This window comes from Equus caballus, chromosome 20 (assembly GCF_041296265.1).
Source record: "Equus caballus isolate H_3958 breed thoroughbred chromosome 20, TB-T2T, whole genome shotgun sequence".
NCBI lineage: Eukaryota > Metazoa > Chordata > Mammalia > Perissodactyla > Equidae > Equus > Equus caballus.
In genome coordinates, this window is record NC_091703.1 from 5,381,568 (window position 1) to 5,401,102 (window position 19,535).

Sequence of the window (19,535 nt, forward strand, 5' to 3'; positions counted from 1 at the left end):
AGCGATGTCCAGGTCCTAATGCTCAGCACATCTGAATACGTTACCTTTCATGGCAAAGCGGGCTCTGCAGATGTGATTAAGGTTAAGGACCTGGAGATCAGGTGATGATCCAAGTGGGTCCTATCTAAGCACATGAGACCCTCTCCTGGCTGCAGGGAACCAGAGAGACGGCAGCGTGAGAAGGACCTGACAGGCCATTGCTGGCTTTGAAGCTGGAAGAGGGGCCAGGAGCCAAGAAATGCAAGCAGATTCTACAAGTTGGAAAAAGCAAGGATTCTTCCCTGGAGCCCCCAGAAAGTAATGCACCCCTGCCGGCACCTTGATTCTGGTCCCGCGTGTGTGTGAGGTACAGAACTCTAGGTTAACGATTCATGTAAGCCACTAAGCGTGTGGTTATTTGTTGGAGCAGCCATAGAGAAATGACATAGGCTCTCAACAAGAAACAGAAGTTCCACTCTAATGAAGTCATTCGAGGGGATTTTAATAAAAGCAAGAGGGTAGGAAAGCTGTGGAAGAAACTCTGGTCCCAGTAACAGCCGGGGGCTTGGAGGGAAGGAGGGTCATGGAACCCAGAGAGAGGCATTGTGTGCAGGGCCCCCTGGTGGGAAGCAGCGAGCCCTGGGCAGCCCTGCAGCAAGCAAGCTGGGGCAAAAATGCCCCACCTGGTTCTCCTCCCGCCTTGCTCTCCAGCTGCTGCTCCCTCCCCACTGGCCAGGCTCAGCCAGGAGCCAATGGGTAAGAAGCCCTCCTTCCCACAGCCATAAAGGCCAGCCTCCCAGGGCAGACGAGAGGGGTGCAGAGGGCTCCTGGAGCAAGAACTGCAAAACATCCAGCTCAGGAAGCACCTGGGGGGGGGGGGCGGAGGGAGGGCACCCAGAGGGCTGACTGGCTGCCCTCTCACGTGGCTAAACTAATGCGCTCTATGCCAATACAGAAGGTACCTCCCCAAACAAAGTTTGTGTGGACAACAGTAACTTTTTAAAGAAAAAAGAGTACTCCTTAAGTTTTATCACATGCAGACTGCAGTCTCAGAAAGCGTAAACTGTGACTTGATCAGCTTCCCTATGAGGCCATGAAACAGGTGCACAGCTGTGAGATCTGAGCCCCTCTAATGGGTTTATTTTCTTCTAAGCAAGGCTCTAGTAGGGTGTAAAATGGCAAAAATAAGTGAAAAAAGAAGAAAGGTGGGAAAACACCAAACTTTCAAACTGGAACTGAGGCCCACTCCAAATGTGCAAAAAGCCACAGCACGAAGCAGCCTGGGCTGCCCCTCCAGCCCCCACGCCCACTGCCGTGGATCTGGGACCCGCACCTGCACGGACGCGGGTGCAACATCAGACTCTGGTCCCTTTGGAAGGAAGACCTCAGACTCCTCTGCCTTTGTTCACGGCCTGGTGTGTGAGCAGGGAGGACAAGCAGCATGTGCGCAAGAAGTAAGAAATCACAAAACCACTTCTGAACAATTTGAACTGTTACACACTCACCTATTAATAGAAGTCCATATTTACTTTCCCTGTCAAATCACTGAATAAGGACACTGAAACCTCAGTCAAGTCTGCGTTTTTTTATAAAGAAGTCATATGGATTATATTAGTATATTTTCCTAACCTATTTCAATGTAGATTTCTGGGAAACAAAGTCCTTATGGTTAAAATATTGGGATTAGAATATCTTTTAGGTCAGTACAGCTCACTCCGAAAACCTTTCAGCTCAAGTATTTGGTTAAAAAAGAAAAACGTGGGGCCAGACCAGTGGTGTAGCAGTTAAGTTTGCACGTTCCACTTCAGTGGCAGGGCTTCGCTGGTTCAGATCCCCGGTGCAGACCTACACACCACTTATCAGGCCATGCTGTGGCAGGTGTCCCACATCTAAAGTAGAGGAAGATGGGGAAGGATGTTAGCTCAGGGCCAGTCTTCCTCAGCAAAAGAGAGGAGGATTGGCAGCAGATGTTAGCTCAGGGCTAATCTTCCTCAGAGGGGAGAAAAAAAGAAAGAAAGAAAAATCTGGGGCCAGCCTCATGATATAGTGGTTAAAGTTCAGCATACTCTGCTTTGGCAGCCTGGGTTCAGAGGTTGGGATCCCAGGTGTGGACCTACACCATTCATCAGCCATGCTGTGGTAGTGACCCACATACAAAAAATGGAGGAAGATTGGTGCAGATGTCAGCTCAGGGCAAATCTTCCTCAGCAAAAAAGAAAAGAAAAGAAAAGAAAAAAAACCTACACCCCCCTCACCCAAAATAATAAAAAATCCCAAGAGGGCCCTGGCATAGGTTTCCAGAGGCTGTCGACAGCTTCTCTGTTACTGTCCCCAGGGAATGTCCTTAAGAAACATTTACAAAGGATGATTAAACAAATTCTAAACACACAGGAATACATGCTACATGTTAATGCAAGAGCTACACCGCACCTCTCTCCCTGAGCAGTCTTAATACTCGAAACCCCGTCGACATGGGGCAATAGCCTCGGGCCCAGAGGCGTCGCAGCTGCTGCCCTTGTGATAGCAGAACACCTTAAACAAGTGTCGTGGCAGTGCGTGAAGAGCAGGCTCCAAGCCAGGGCCTTCGTTTCAAATCCTGGCTCTCCAACTTAAAAGCTGAGTGAAGTTGGGGATGGGACAGACTGCTGGGCTTCCGTTTGTCCACTACAAAGCAGAGGCGGTGGAAGTGCCTGCCTAATGGGGTGCTGTGAGCCTGGGATAGCTCATGTCTGGGAGTCTTGAGCACAGCGCCTGGCAACAGTAGTCATTCAACAAGTGTCTGCTGCTCATATTGTCACTGATATTATTATCATTATGATGATGATGATGACCATCTCCACTACCATTTCCCCCTGCCCATCTCCATCTCCCCAACCTCATCACTTCACCCTGAACCACAGCTTGCTCCAGGCACTCAGACCTCCTCACCCACTCAAATAAAGCATATTCATTCTCAACTCTCCTCACCACCATTCCTCTGCCTGTGGTGCCCATCCCTTATCCAAGGTCCAGCTCCCCATGGACCCCGCAGAGGCATCTCCTGGCCAAGCCAACTACAAGGACCGTCCCTCTGTAACATCTGGGTGGCATTTGAGGCACTAGTCCACACAGCCCCACCCCCGTTCAGTTCCTGTGCATAAGGAGTGCCTAGCTCCTCTCTCCTCTCTCCATTTCTTGATGCATCTTGTACATCCACCCCTCAGGGCCCAGCCCAGAAAGCCCCGAACCTACGTCCTCAGGCTCTTCCCAACCAAACACTGACTGTCAGTGGGAGATGGGGCTGAAGCTGCATGCTGGTTTTGCTAGATTCTAGCAGCCAGAGAACTGCAGTGTGCTTAAATTCTCACTTCAGAAGGGTTTGTGCAATGGCCAATCCATTTAGCTCTGAATTTAGGTGACGGCTTTGGCTTTCTGCTCTGGCACCCACACCAGGGAAGAGAAAAGACTCAGTAAGAGTAGGCTAACACTGATTACTCCTCTTTAGCCAGCAAAGGCTTGCTGTGGCTTCCAAAGGTTTGTGCGGCGGGCACGGTGGTACTCACCAGTCAGCAATGCATCCAGTTATTAGGTAGCCAAAGATTAATCCAACCAGTAAGGAGAACTTAGCGATATGGACCTTCCAGGCATTATCACACACAAGATCCCACTAGAGAGGGGCAAATAGAAAATAAGTCAGAGAGAAACATACACAGATGCCAGTTGTAGTCAATCATAAGGGCAATACAGTATCTGTGGCAAGATGGTGACACCGTTAGCAGTGCCACGTCACACATACCATTAAAAGACTCTTCAATGTTTTTGAAAACTCAACAACGAGAAATATAATTTGCCCACAGAGGCAGTGTAATGTTTTAGTCTGGGACAGGTTATAAAAGTTTGCAGGGAGCACCCCCATGAAATCTGGGGACATGCGTCCCTGCCGTCCCAGCTCCCCCAGGGAAGACGACCCAGAGGGGCAGCGGGCAGGCGGGCGCTCCAGGGAGCCAGTACGCTTCTCACCGTGCTGTCACCCCACCCCGGGCATGGGAAGGCCCTGCCAGCTGTGTGCATGGGGCACCATAATGACATGAGGAAAATAAAAGCAACTGTTGTGTTTTCATCCCAAAAAATTCCCCAAGCTTTGTAAGTAGTCTTAAAAATAAAGACGGTTAATAGTACATTTTGAAATATCAACTTTAACTAAACATTCCTTATTTTTTTCTTGTAAATATCCCTTGTGTTTTCCCATATTCCTCTCTAAAGCTTTCTGCTCCACTTGGAGAAAGCCAATTAGTGAATACAATATTTAGACTACTTTTACAATTAAGTTTTAATATTTAATAAAAAAGTTTAAGTAACCTTGCAATTTTTCTTTTCTCCTTTTGTAGAAGCAGGAGAGAAACCCATTTGTCCCCTCCTGTGATGTGTTTTCAAGAGGAGTACACGTGAGAACAGAGCACTCCATTCACAAACAGCTGACCTGCGGGCCCGAGGGGCAACCGAACGGGTTCCGCTGGGGACGCTGTGAAGCCTGCAGCCCCCGTCACCCCATCAGTCACGTGCCTCCCTCAGTGGAAAGCAGTGGCTGGAGCTCTCAGTTCTGGGCCCTAACTCCAGGTCAGTGGAGACAGAGAGGCGGGAGTGAGAAAGAAGCTGGGGTGCGGTGAGGGACTGGGTCGGGAAGAAGCTGGGGTGCAGTGAGGGACAGGGGTGGGGAAGAAGCTGGGGTGCAGTGAGGGATGGGGGTGGGGAAGAAGCTGGGGTGCAGTGAGGGACGGGGTGGGGAAGAAGCTGGGGTGCAGTGAGGGACGGGGTGGGGAAGAAGCTGGGGTGCAGTGAGGGACGGGGTGGGGAAGAAGCTGGGGTGCAGTGAGGGACAGGGGTGGGGAAGAAGCTGGGGTGCAGTGAGGGACAGGGTGGGGAAGAAGCTGGGGTGCAGTGAGGGACGGGGGTAGGGAAGAAGCTGGGGTGCAGTGAGGGACAGGGTGGGGAAGAAGCTGGGGTGCAGTGAGGGACAGGGTGGGGAAGAAGCTGGGGTGCAGTGAGGGACGGGGTGGGAAAGAAGCTGGGGTGCAGTGAGGGACGGGCTGGGGAAGAAGCTGGGGTGCAGTGAGGGACGGGGTGGGGAAGAAGCTGGGGTGCGTGAGGGACAGGAGTTGGGAATGTCAGAATACGAGGAGTTCTGGAAGCAGAAACAGGACTTATATGTGGGGGCGGCACGGGCGGCTGCTGAGACCTGATCTTAGCTCTGTCTTCTTCCATATCTCCCCCTTGTCTGTCCATCTTGAGACCCACAGTACAATGTAGGGGATCCTTAAAGGGCATCGTAAGCTCAAGTCCCCCCCCATTTCCAAACTTCTGGAAAGCCTCATGGAGCCCCCCAGGAGTCCTTAGCTGTGGGTCTCGGCTTCAGTGGGCTTCGGGAAAAGCCTAGTTTCTATACCAGCCATTGCAGAGTAAGGCACCTGGCCAAGACAAAGCAGGAAGGCAGCTGACTGTCACATTGTCTCCTGGACCCCTTGGGACACATACTTGCTTGCTGATGCCCCAGGGCACATTCAACTTTCCAGACACCTGGGAAGTGTGACTTACTCCTCTACCCCATCTGCTTCCAGAGTGATGTCCAATGCCAGGTTCAGGAAGAAAGGGATTGCAAGCTGAGACCACATAGGGCCTTGTCAACACTGGCTGGTTTGGGAGTTGTTGTCGAGGTTGACTGAAGTGTTTGGGGAGGGGTACTACTGCTGGTTGCGAAAACCTCATCAGTAAGGATTCAGATACAGCAGTTCTTTAGAAAGTTCTCTGCCTCCTACGTCTACTCTAGTGGTCCTCAAAATGTGCTCCGGGACCAGCAGCATCAGCATCCCCTGGGAACATGTAAGAAATGCACATTCTTGGGCCCCACCCCAGACCACTGGAGTGAAGCATGGCAACATAGTTTAACAAGCCCCCAGGTCATTCTGAGACCCACTCAGGTCTGACCTACTGGCCCGCCCTGGGCCACCATTTTGAAAACGATGAATGAGCCTGTCCTGCCATTTTGAAGACGATGAATGAGCTTGTCCTGCCATTTTGAGGATGATGAATGAGCCTGTCCTGCCATTTTGAGGACGATGAATGAACTTCGCAGTCCTGGGCTGGGGTTCAAACAATCAACCCCTGAAAGCAGGATGAAGCTGGATGTGGCCGGAAACCTTCACAACAGTACCGGCTGTTGGGTTTGTACTGCAAACGCAGACTGAAAAACTAGACTATGAGTTAAGTGGGCTTTTGGAGGCAAGCCTGGGAAACCAAGATTCATGTATATATTGTTTCTAGGAGAAAATATATTTTTAATAATAAACACCTTTCAAGGTACAACCTATTTCCCACTTTAGGAATGCAGGCTCTGCCTTAGAATTTGAGTTGCAGCATCATCACTAACTATGTGTATGCTCTGTTTCCCCAGCTAGGTTTATATATTCTGAGGCCATTTCTGAGTCATTTTCTCTCCTCTCTGCCCAGCAGAGAACGCTGCCCACAAAGTAATCGATTCCAAGAGTAAGGGCTACATTTCTAAGCACACCTGGCTGATCTGAGAGAGGAGGTGCTTATAACACCTAACCATTAATACCTCAATCACATCACACCTTCCTGCACCTCAGCCTGGCACATTCTTGGCCAGAGAGGAGCACACCCAGTCCCAGGTTGCTGCCACGGAGAAGGCACCAGCTGTTGGCTCTGTTTGCAGAGAATCCTTCGCTCATGTCTGCACCCAGACTTCCCATTGGTGAGTTTCTTTGAGAATAAGTGATGCAAAGGAGCACATTATGCTTAAATTAGATGGCTGGGAGACATGAGAGATTTTAATAAAAGCATTTGGGGAGGTGGGGGAAACTCGCAATACTGTTGTGACCACAGCCACGTGAACAATAACTCTACCTGGCCTTGGGCAGCCACGACCCAAATTAGTTGCTACCTAATAAGATGTTCAGAAGTTACCTCAATGCGACCTCTATCAGTTAACAAGGCTGGAGTAGAAAATTAAAACAGTCGAGAGACAGATGATACCCATAGCCAGTGAGGAAAGGAAGCTTGCTTAGAAGGGTCTGCTGGCAAGGCTGTTCTCAGCCTGGGTGAGGGAGCCAAGGAATCCAGGACAAGGAAGCCACCCAGTGCCTTAACCCCCTCCATGAGGCACAGAGTAGACAGCATCTCTGGGTCAACAAGCAAACTGACTCCAGGCCCCAGCAGGCTCCCCGTGATAAAGTTCCTCATGCCTGTGGACCTGCCCATAACCACACCCTTGAAAGCCTGGGGCCCACCCTTGAGGCACATTCTCTAAACCGGGTGGGGTGGGCTGGGGAAATCCCTTGTTTGACTTCCATTTCTGGTATTGAAAACAATGTACTGGGAAAATAAAATAGGTTCAGACATAGTATTATCTCCAAAAGAATTTCACGAGTATGAGGAAGCTGTGAGATAACCCCCCCACCCCTCTCCTTCTCTCTCTCTCTCCCTACCTCTCTCTCAATGACTTAAGGTAGTGGGTTTTGTCTGACATCCTGCCACCTCCCTCTCCTCACATCCCCCACAGCAGATCAATCACCAATTCCAGAGGATTCTCCCTTTGAAACATAGCCTGCACCCATGCCCCACACTCCATCCCCTCACTGTGGACAACCAGATTTATGGGGTGTATGTGGTAGGGGTTCACTCATCATCCTTCTGGTGTGTGGGCTGGAAGGCTAAAAAAACACTTCTGAACTCCCTTACAGCTAAGGTTTCAAATACGATTTAGGGTCTGCCAATCAGCTACACACACCAAAATAACTTTCAGTGCAACACCTAGTTCTAACTTTTGGGATGACTTGAATTAGGAAGAGTGTTAAGCAGAGAGTAGGTGGTATATCCACTTTGCTGGTCAGATCAGGCTGGGCTTGTTCTGGAGGTGGCTAAGGTGTGATCTTGAGGCCAGCGGTTGAACAGTGACCTCCTGATTCCCCAGCCTAGTAACTGTGACACACTTCCCTAGGCACGCCCATTCTAGTCAGTTCTTCCAGGAATCCTTCTGGAGGCCCAGCCTACAGCTGCTCCTGCGATTCAGCGAGCACTATTTCCCTGTATTCAATCCCTATTTCTTTATATACCTAGATGGTTTCTGTTATCTGCAGATTGAATGCTATTCCCTGATTACATTTCTTTGGGATGGAGTTTGCAGGGGGAGGAGAACAGGATGTGGACCATGTCACCACCTTCCCTTCCTGAACTAATAATACAAGAATCTCCATGCATTCACTCCAGCCTCCTGCAAATCTATTCCCTACAAAATGAGGAAAACAACCCTCTAATTAAGCATGTCAACACTTCCTCAGCAGGTTTAACAGCATCATAAAAGCGTTAAAGTCATGGCCCCACTTCACAACCCTAGGCTTGCTTTCTTAGCCAGTGTTCCAAGGCCAGGATGTCCTATGGCGACGCCACATGATGCTGCTGAGCCAAGACCCAGTGGTGAGACAAATGACCCCAAAAAGTGTTCTCAATGTTAGTTGCACATGTTCTGTTAAAAAAAAAACAGCAGATGTTACAGAAAATCTAGTAGACTGTTTTTTTACCTATATATTTTAAGGATAAGCTAAAAGAAAAAAATTAAATTTATATTTTCAAAGGAATACTCTAATTGCTTGACTTGCCAGGGTAGAGAAACATTCATCAAAGACAACTAATGAAGTTTCTAAAGACGACGAAAAATAAATGGGATATAAGGAAAATAATCTTATTTTCAGTAATGACTACTATGATAAAGTAAAATGTAAAACAATAACATAAAACAACTGGAAGGAACCAGGTGACTTACCCAGTTTTGAAGTGGAGATGGGATCCCTAAGAATAAAAACTAAGGGGAAAAGAACTACCTATGGAAAAGCATAGATTTTATAACAGTTTAACTGTTACTATTTATGCATTTTAATTATTATTTAAAACTCACATGCATCAAAAATATCATAAATAAAATTATAAGGACCTAAATTTGTAAAATATTTTTAGGGATCAGAATATCCCACCCCAAAATACGCCACTTTAGCATAAGGACGATTTTGAGCTGGAGGCAAATGAGAATCCAGATGCAGAAGGAGCCTTCCCAGGCTTCCCTTACCTGAGTAAAAGCAGAGACTTCTGAGAAACGAGGATGCTGCAGATCCCCTCTCCCGGGGAAGTTTTAGGCGTGAAGACAGCCAGCCAGACGAGACAGGTCTGCCAACAACCCTTACTAAGATGACCCTCATCTGCCATTACTTTCCCCTACATATTATCTTCCCAAGTTTGTCACCCCTAAAAACCTAAAGCCTTTCTCCTTTGTCTGGTCAATTCTCTACCAATTTACTGTTCTCTTGTTAAGATGTTATGTAAGTTCAAGTTCTGACCCCCTCTGAGTCACTCATCGCTGAGTCCTCGCATGTGAATGCGTGCTGCACATGTCAATAAACTTGGTTTTTCTCCTGCTCATCTAGTGTCAGTTAATTTCCAGGGCCTAGTCACAGAACGTAGGAGGGTAGAAGAAAAAGTTTTTTCCTCTTCTACAGTATCCAAAGGGTTAATATCTTTAATATTTAATAAGTATTTATATAACCAAATACACTAACAGTCCAACTAGAAACGGGTAAAGTACTCAGACAATTAACAAAATCTGAAACAAATGGTTAAAAAATCACTTGGGAAATGCTCAATTCCACTAAGAAAAACTGAAGCTCAATATTCGGTTTTCCAAAAAATTTTTTTTTTTATTTTCCAAAGATGCAGGAGAAGCAAAGAGGTGTAAACCTGTGCCAGGCGTGTAAACACGGTGCTCTGTTTCCGGAAGGCAAGGTGCAGTGTGCATCACACGACCCAATACTGTACACCCTGTATCCCAGCGACTCCCTTTCTTGGAACTTCTTCCCTGGGAAGTTATCAGACATGCTCACAGAGGTCGCAGAGCAATGATGTTCATGGATGTAACTTATAACAGTAAAAAACAAGAACTTGACTAAATGTCCAACAATACTATTAAGCCGTTAAAAATTTTGCTTTTGCAAACTAATGATTGAGAGAAATGCTCATGATATGATGGTATGAGAAAGCCTCAGGATCAAAAAGCAGTGAATGCAAGAGAGGTTTACGTAGCGGGGTAATTAGAAGACATTCCAAAATATTTAAAGCGATTATCTCTGGAGGGTTGAAATAAGACTGAGTTCTATTTTTGATTTTATACTTTTCTTGACTTTTCTGAACTTTCTACAATTAATCTATAAACCTTATAACGAGAGAAAAAATATAGGTAAATATAATGTAAACTCAGTGGTAGGTGGAAGTGATGGTGGTAAGACAAAATCGTTAAAAATAAACAATAACCCAAAAACCTTTTCACCTTTTCAGGAATATGCATTTTAACATAATCTAAAAACTCAAGCCTAGAAGAAGCTTGTTTAGAAAGTGACGTGGAACAAACCAGGTCTTTACAGCCTGAAGTTTACTTATATTAATGCTTATTGACTAAAGCGAAAAACATTTTTAGGGAACTAAATGAAAAATTTCCCCTAAGTTTCATCTTTTGTAGTGGAGATTCCCATTTGAGCTGTTTCATTAGAAACCACGAGGGTTTTACCCACCCTATGCAAGTCCTCTGGTCTAACCCTGAGGACGATCAGATGAGATGAAAGGAAACATTTCTGCTCAGCACTACAAAGGGATAATACCCCTTAAAATCTCAAAAGCTGAAATATAACAAAAATTCCTGACTGAGTTGTAGGAAGTTGGAGAAATGTAAGGTCAGCATTCTTCTACAACCATTTTTTACCCCCCTAATGCAGCATTTCAGCAGCCTCTCATGAACCACTGTTTGTATGCCATGCCCTGCATTTCTTCACTGGAGACCATTTAAGTGGCAGGAACACACACAGAGTCCACCCCAGAAGATTAGTCACAGAGGGACAAAGAAAACACCCTACATAAGCCGGACTGATGAAGCGCATTAGCTACAATGAGCTTCTCAACATTTCAGCTGCCTCACCTACCCTCCGTTTTTCAGTATCTTTTTATCTAATGGTATATGGATTTTTTTCCCTAAAAGATGGTATCAAAATTCAAGATACATTGCATGTTTTGAAAATCCCAAATTACTCTCTGCTCTTCGCCTCTAAGCTCACCCTCCAATGTTAGGAGATTCATCGTTAATAGCAGCCAACACAACCGCCAAGCAGAGCTGGCATCCTTGAAAGCTGTCTTAAATGACAGAAGGAGTGTCCTTGCCAGGTACTCTGGGAGAATTTTTTTTTTCAGTTTTGTTTCTCTGTTTGTCACTAATTGCTGCTCAAATTGCTCCCCGACTTTCTTCTTTTTTCTTTCTTAGTGCCAAAAAACCAGACGTGGCACGTTGAGGGAAACAGTTGTACCAAAAATCCATTGCAAGCCTGTTCCTGCTGGATGGAAGACAGCCTGACCAGAAACCTGCATCCCGGCTCGAGTGCAGGAAACCCTCTCCAAACCACAACGTTAAAGCTGGGGAAACTGCAACTTCACACAGTCCTGTTTTCGACTACTGTAGTAATTCATTCCAACCCTCACGCCGGGAATCTCCTCTTCCTTTCTTGTTCCAATGACAGCTCTCATCGCTTGCTACCCTCTTGCTGCAGTGTTGCCTTCCTGGACAAAGAGAAATGGAAACTGCAAGACTTCAGTTACTGACATCGGGACTTTCTGGGTTCTCAGTGAATTTGACCATTTTTAAAGGGCTAGAGTTATAAAACCTCTTTCAAAAAGAACTTAAAAGGGAAACAGAAAAATAACCACCTGAACACGCCCTCAGTAGTCGATGTAGGATCATCTCTGGGAGAACAATGCGAGACACTCATTTTTCCTTTACTTTTTCTTAAAGGAAATAAGGATACACATAGCTCTAAGCAGAGGTTTATATGATTGAATGTTCTTATTCGTATCAAACAAGCAGTGCCCTTCTATCAACCAAAACCCTGGAGGGTGTTTCCAAATTCTGAAATGCATGCTTTACTAATGGCCTTCACCAATGACCTCTAAGAAGGGAAATTAAGAGTAAGCCCTATAAATTAAAGAGGCCTAATGCAAAACCAGATAGAAAAAAAAACAACCACAGGCCTAAGCATTAAACAGGAGGAAGCATTAGCGCCCTAAGTGGAATGCACACACAGGCTCCTGGCACACTAGCTCCCATTAAGTAACTGGAAGACTCTTAACTTCAGAAACTAATCGTTGTTTCATGTTACTAGAGGATATCTTTTAGTATAACAGAGTGTGTGAGCAACTATAACATTAACATTTAAAAAGCCCCCTAATTCCGGAAAGGAGCCAATATGGAGAACTTCTGATGCAGGATCAGGGAATCCTGGGGACGAGGAGACTCTAATGACCCAGGTGATCAATCATGGAAGAACTCAGAGCAGGAGGAAAATCATCTTTCATTTGCTGAGGACAAATGCCTCAATGCCTTTCCCCGCCCCGCAGGCGGTGCCCCTGACCTGACAGACTGAAGTCCCCTGATGCCCCGAGTCAACCCTCACATGCCTGTCCCCGCTGCCTGCCACCCCCTGCCACCATGCAGTTGTGTCAAACACTTGCCAGCTCCCCAAAAGCCTGAGTCCCTTGCCTGCGTTGCTCTCCGCGCCCGCCCCACAATATCCACGCACACCAATTTTTGCAGCTTAGTGCCTATTCAAGGGGTAAAACTCATTTCAACCAAAATTACATAACACTGTGTGTCACCTGTGGGTGGGAGTACGATGGGCTTTCTGCACTGCTTGCATCTTTTCTTTCAGTGAGTATATATTACCTTTGTGAGCACAGAATTAATTAAGTGAAGAGGGAAAGAGGTACAACATTGCAGAGTTACAAATATATTTCTATCAAGTTTAATAAACTCAACTTCGGGGGTCTCTTCTTCCTAGGCTGGATCAGGTGCCCCTTCTCTGTACTTCTATGGCATCCTGTACTACTCATGATAACACTCAGACTACTTATCACAGTAGAATTGCCTGTTGTTTACAAGTCTTTCTTTCACTAGCTCAGGGGTCAGCAAACCACAGGCTGTAGGCCTATTACGGCCCTCACACTTGTTGTGTAAATAAAGTTTTATTGGAATGCAGCCACACTCATTCATTTACATATTGTCTGACTGCTTATGCACTACCAGTGTTTATGCAGAGTGGAGTAGTGACCACAGAGACCATAGGGCCTGCAAAGCTGAAAATAGTTACTATTTGATATTTCATAGGACAGGTTTGCGATCCCACAGTAGACTATGAGTTCCTCAAAGAAAAGGACCATGTCTTATTTCTACATTCCTAGTCCCTCAGCTAATGTCTGGAACAGGGGAGGTGCAAAGGGATATGGTCACATAGGAACTGCCACTCCCAGAAGTCGAAATGCTCACTGTGTTTGCTTGTGTTCACTGTTCCATGCATCTTCTTAATCCTTTTTCCCCCTCTGATTATTTAAATATAATTTCATTGAAATAATTAATACATAATTATCATACAAAATTTATATAGGCAATATAGTTTTTAAATGTTTCTGCCAAACTTTTCAGTATTAGTAATTTTCCCCCAGGGAAAAATAATTCTAGTTTTATTACAAAAGCCAATAGAATATTAGGTATATGAGAAATTTATTTAAAACAATGAGTAATTCTTTCTTAATAGAAGAACTCTATTATATAAATTAAGCATTGTTTCAAGAAAGGAAACTAACATTTGTTAAGTACCTAGCATGGTCTAGGCACTCAGCCGGCTGCGTTGACCCAGCTCTCTCACTCAGGCATCACAACGTCCTACAACATGGGCATCATTACCAGTGCGTCCGTCTTACAGATGAAGAAACTGAGGCCAAAGAGAGGTGAAATGACCAGCCTAAGGTCAAAAGTCTCCTAAGTAGAAGATTATAAATCCACGTCTGATGAAAATCCATGTTCTTTCTCCCCATAAACTCAAAAAAACAGCCCTAGTTCATGCCAGCAAACAATTCCCTGTTCACATCACACCGTTACAGGTTTCAGCGCCCGTCCTGCCAGGTACCCAGCACACTTGACGTACATGGGAGCAAAGCAGCACAGGAGAGGAGGACAGCCTTTGGTGCGAGCTCATCGTTGCGGCGACTAAACCAAAATAACTTAGAAAGTGCCCGTGAATAACCGGTATGTAATAAACGGCAGCTATTCAAAATAATATCACAGTATCTTACTTTTCATAGAATTCTAGTACCAAAGTCCTGGAAAAAGTCAAGGTCAACCTCCTGATTTTACAAGTGAGGGACCTGAAGCCCAGAGAGGTGAAGAAACTTGCTCCAAATAAGACAGCCTGCAGCCGCGCCAGGCGTGGGCAGGTCCCCGGGCGCTGGGCCGCAGTCGCTCTGCCCGGGCCACCCCGGAAAGTCTCCTCTTCCGACAGGTTGCCCTGCCCTGCCATACGAGGACACGTGGCTCTCCCAGCAACCCTCACGAGTCAACTCCCGCCGAGCAGGACGATGAGGCCGACCTTCAACCCCTCATCTAACGGTCACTCGTCAGTACTACCTTCGTTCTAGTCCAAACCCTCGCCACACAAAGGATTTTTTAAAAATTACCTCAACATTTTGACTGAGACCAACTCTTGGGCTTCCTGTCAAATAGTCGTCTTTCTTATAATATATGAATTAGCACAGCTGAGAAGCTAAACCAGTTTTTCTCCTGTTTCAACACTGGTCTACCCATCTTGAAAGAACACGAATGATGTTAGGCGGAATGGCCTCTTCACACAAGGCTACTTCCTGCCTCATCTGACTCAACCGGAAGCCAGCAGAACTGTGAATCTGAACAATGACCTTCTCCGCGAAGACGGCCAACACCAACCTGCTAAAGACAGGGACACAGAACCCTCAGGCTGCACCTGCCCCACCCGTGTCCAAAGTTACTGAACTCAACAATGGTCTAACCAGAGCAGAACATAACTTTTCGAATTTTTACCAATTTGACCTTTGTCCTCATTGCACTTGAGCTGGGCTAGTTTACCATTATTTCTGAGGAAGAGCATCAAATGATAAACAAGAGCCTGGACGAGGCATGGAATTTAGAGACTAACATTGACAGGGGGGTGAGCCCAGGGCTCGAACGAGCCTGTCAGGAGCAGCTGGGCATCATGGTGACAGCACAGATTCCGAAACAGATTGATCTGGGTTTTGATTCTAGTTTTGCCCCTTGATAATCGAGTGACCATGGGTAAGTTATTTCACCTCTTAGGGGCTCAGCTGCAACATCTGCGACATAGGAGTCACAAAAACCTATAATATAAGTATGTTCCGAGTTAAAAATAATATAAAGAATGTGCCTAGTGTAGCAACTGGCACGAGGTGATCATTCCTCACTAATTTTGACTGTCATTTAAGCAGCTCCTTGCGGCCTTATGTCTGTTGGTAAGTAACATTTGAACGTGAGAGTAATAAAACTACTTTCAAAAGGGTATTGAGAGTCTGTGTTACTCATTTAGCCTTCCTCCAACTGATCCAAATTAAGGGGCATTTTACCAGTTGTACATCCTGTCCACAGAGCCAGCACCAGAATAGAAAGTGAGAGAGGAGAGTACAGAAGATGCCCCCCAGGACACAGCTGTGTTCACAGCTGGAGGGACCAGAAGGAGGATGGGCACAGTTCTACACAGGGGTTCTACACGCTGTTCAAGTCCTTCACCAGAACTCAGGACGCAATGCCATTCACTTTGACCTCAGCAGCGGCATACCGGGAATAGCAACACAGCTCCATCTCCCAGGCTGCCCACAATCATTCATTAAGTATAGTAGTTCTCCGACCAAAAGGAGAAAATGTAGGTTGGTTCTCAAAAGCTAACAACGCTATTATACCCAGAAGGGTGTTTACATTTTTTTCCTTGCTATTAATCTCTTAAAAGCATTGTGCCGAATTGGCAATGTGACAGCAAAATGTGACTGTGCAGTTTGTCTCGGCGGCTGCCCAGAGCTCGTGGGGAGCAGGAAGGTGCAGATACAGCCCACAGGGAAGAAGAGGGGCGGCCGTGCCCCAGGCAGGGGCTAACGAGGAGAGGGCCCTCACCCTCCACTCTGGGTGCCTCCGACATCCTGGGCGACGAGTTAACTGACAGACAGCTCTCCAAGATTCTTCCTAAATAAAACTCAAAAACATCTAAGCCAAAGCCAGAACCATCTCCCTGAGGAGTACTGCTCACTACCGTGAATCAAGTCTCCTGAGGACAGACCCCAGGAACCCACAGGGGCCTGGCCAGATGTGTGGGAGAGGGAAACGGAGAATACAACAGGCAATTTGAACCTCAGCAAGAGGAGAGAGAAAGGAGGGCAGAGAGCCCCCCCAAGCCAAAGTAGCTGCAAAGTTGCCCACTTGTGGTCCTCACGCGTCCCCAAGCAGTCCTCCGACTTTGTTGTGCTGGGTGTTCTCAGTCCTCACCCTCCAGGCTGGTCAGAATTACACAGGAGTTAACACTGGTGACGAGTCTGGGATGGCCAGCTCCAGAGAGGACGTCCTCCTGCGGCTGGTGGATTTGGAATTACGGGACTTTGGGTCTTGTTGGGGGAAGCCCCTTGTGGCGGATGTGATCAGCAGTTGTTCTGTTCTGGTCTTCCTGCGGTAGCATTGACTAGAATCAGTGTTTGGGCTTTCGTGGACTTGGCCCCGGGCACCTGAATTCCATCCCAGCCCTAATGCACGCTCTGAGAAGGTACAATTCACAGACATTCCAAAATAATCTTCTCCATTAACCACTGATTCAACAGAGCGGCCTTTACAAGGCCTGCCGCAGGACAGGTCCTCCCGTTCAGCGTTCCCCACTCTTTCTCCTCTTTCTAATGCAAATAAAAAGCAAAAGATGAGGGAAGTGGATGGTCCAGAAATGAAACCCTTCAACTGGACTATGCTCCCCTGTGTGGCTGCATCTTTGAGACACGTTCACTTCCAAGTCAGCAGCTGAAGCGTTTTCTGAAGGCAGCATGCTTGAAAGCGCACCCGTAGGCGGTCATCTTGAAGAGGGGCGTCGGTGGTCAGCCAGTGTGCAGCAACATTCAGGTAAACAAAGCGAGGCTGCTATCTCGTCTGCAGGCTTCCTCGGAGCTGCACGGTTAACGCGCACCCTGAATCCTGAAGAGGGGCGCTGCAGCTGCGCTTCCCAAACTTACACGGCCTTACACCGTCCCCCAAAGGGTGTATTCTTGGATTGCGGGATGTGAGAGGTGCTGCCAGGTCTTACTTTGTTTGCCCTTCACGATCCAATATATGATCACAATGCAAATTATAACACAGGACAATTCTGGGTTTTGAGGCTGGGGTAAAACAGCCCTGTCACCACTGGCAAGCCACGAGGTGAGGAGGGCGGGCATTCATGTGTATCAAAGGACAGTCAAAGAGAGCAGAGAGATCTTTTGTTTACCTTTGATCAGAGAAACTAAAAACGATAACTATTTTCCTCTGTCTTTGCAAGAGATTCTAACAGCTAATCAGTGACAGATGAACAAACGTTAAATACTCTCAGGAAATTACATGCAGGAGGTCAACCACAACAAAACGTCATCAGCTGCGTAAAATTCAGCCTCCTCGAAAAGCAATGTGATGGCACTGCACGTCCCTGTCTCTCTCTCAGAAGGATAGTCAGCCAGCCCCCAGTACCGCTTATGCACCCATAGGAAACTACTCTATCGCATTCTTTAAAAAGTAATGTACACGCCGGAAAGAGGTGAAAGCAGGGACACGAACAGATATTTGCACACCCACGTTCACAGCAGCATTATTGACAACAGCCAAAAAGAAACAACCTAAGTGTCCACTGATGGATGAACGCATAAACAAAATGTGGTTTGTATGTACAATGGAATATTATTCAGCCTTAAAAATGAAAGAAATTCTGACACGTGCTACAACACGGATGAACCCTGATGACTAAGTGAAATAAGCCAATCAAAAAACAACAAATACTGCATGGTTCCACTTAGATGAAGTTCCTAGAGGATTCCAGTTCACAGAGACGGAAGGTAGAATGGGGGTTGTCAGGGGCTGGCGGAGGAGGGAACAGGGAGTTACTGGTTCGTGAGTATAGAGTCTAGTTTGGGAAGACGGAAACATTCTGGAGGTGGATGGTGGTGATGGTTGCACAACATTGTGAATGTACTTAATGCCATGAGACTGTACACTTAAAAATGGTTAAAGTCATAAATTTTACTTTACGCATATTTTACCACAATGAAAAAAAAAGGGTATCTTCAAGTCTTAGCTTCAACTGTTCAATTCTATTCCAGTTCTGCAAATGACAAACCCAAGATGTGAAATGGGGGAAGATGGGCTAGTCAGTGTTCCATTTAACTCCAACACAGATGGCATACCACTTTGAAGAAACCCCAAATTAAGATCTTAGCAGAAAGTATTGGAGAAACCACTCCCTTCCTACATATTGTCAGTCTTACGAATTATAATCCTAAGAAAATCTTCTCCAAGGTCCAGACTGCTCTTAACAGCATCTTCTCTCCATTGGTGAGACCATTCCTTGCAGTGAGACACCCCTTCTCTTCAAATTCGCCCATAAGTGGAAGGGTGGAAGAGACACTGCCCACAAAAAAGGAAGCATGATCATACCATGCTACCTCACAGTCACCTGCTCCCCTCAACCTTTGCCTTCGATGTCACACAGTGTTCAAGCAGGTCACTCTAAGCACTTAGGTCCAGATCTCATGCAAACAGGTTTTCTCCCTTTGTGTCACTACCCAACAGCCAGCAACTTGGTCCACGCCCACTGGGAGCTCATCTATATGTTGCAAAGGATGACACAGCTTCAGCATTTAGTGACTATTTATTAGTCACCTCCTGAGTGATAGACCCCAGGGAAACAACACTGCAGAAAGTGCTGTCCTTGCTCTCGAGAGTTCAGAGTCTAAGAGGGGAAAATGGGCTGTAAGAAATGATAATGCTGGGACCTAAAGGGCTGTGCTAGTACATGCATGTAAAGAGCTGCGAGAGCACATCAGAGGGGCCAAAGGTTCCGTTTTAGTCATGACTGTCTCTCCTGAACCGTCCAAGCCTTGGCCAGACAGAGTGTGGGGTGAGAGGAGAGTTGCACTGGAAGAGATCAGAAGCCTGGGGCAGGAAGGAGACCCACCCTGGGGCCAGACACTGAGTAGTGGAGAGGGTGGTGACAAGCAAGTAGGCAGATGCTCCAGGCCCTTGCACACCATGTGACAGAGTCAAAACTTCATCAAAACAACTTCTAAATGGAATTAAATGTTCAGTGAAATCAAACCTTATTTTGGCTTTGGCTTGCTGCTGCTGTTGTTAGAAATACACTAGGGAGGGCCAGGACAGGAAGGTTGCAGTCTGTTGACCATTGATTAGTAGGTTTAAAGTTAAGGATGAGAGGGAAAGGAGAAGGATTAATCCTATCAGTCATTCATACCTTGGTGTGAACTGCTTTAATCTCTTAGCTAACATTAGTTGCCCGATGTTTTAGAAAGTAGGAACAGAAAGAGGAAACTGAGAAAGAGGGCATTTTAGGGGATCTAGGAAATATTCCTAAATGAGGAGATGTTGAGTA

General features: G+C 46.5%; 1 protein-coding gene across 6 annotated transcripts in view; it reads right to left on the minus strand.

Moving 5' to 3' along the window:
• SLC22A23 (solute carrier family 22 member 23) overlaps positions 1 to 19,535 on the minus strand; it is a 158,238-nt gene that overhangs the window by 115,629 nt on the left and 23,074 nt on the right. For 3 of the 6 annotated variants that reach the window (XR_011429447.1, XM_023624370.2, XM_070244052.1), the window contains exon 2: positions 3,522 to 3,625. The exons of 2 other annotated variants lie outside the window; for them this stretch is intronic. Coding sequence is in view for 3 of the 4 variants with exons in the window: in XM_023624370.2 (XP_023480138.1) it covers positions 3,522 to 3,625 (104 nt within the window). In the remaining variant the exon portion in view is untranslated. Of the gene's footprint in view, positions 1 to 3,521; positions 3,626 to 11,458; positions 11,620 to 19,535 lie in introns of those variants that run through there. One more of the 6 variants, XM_070244054.1, reaches the window with a different exon arrangement.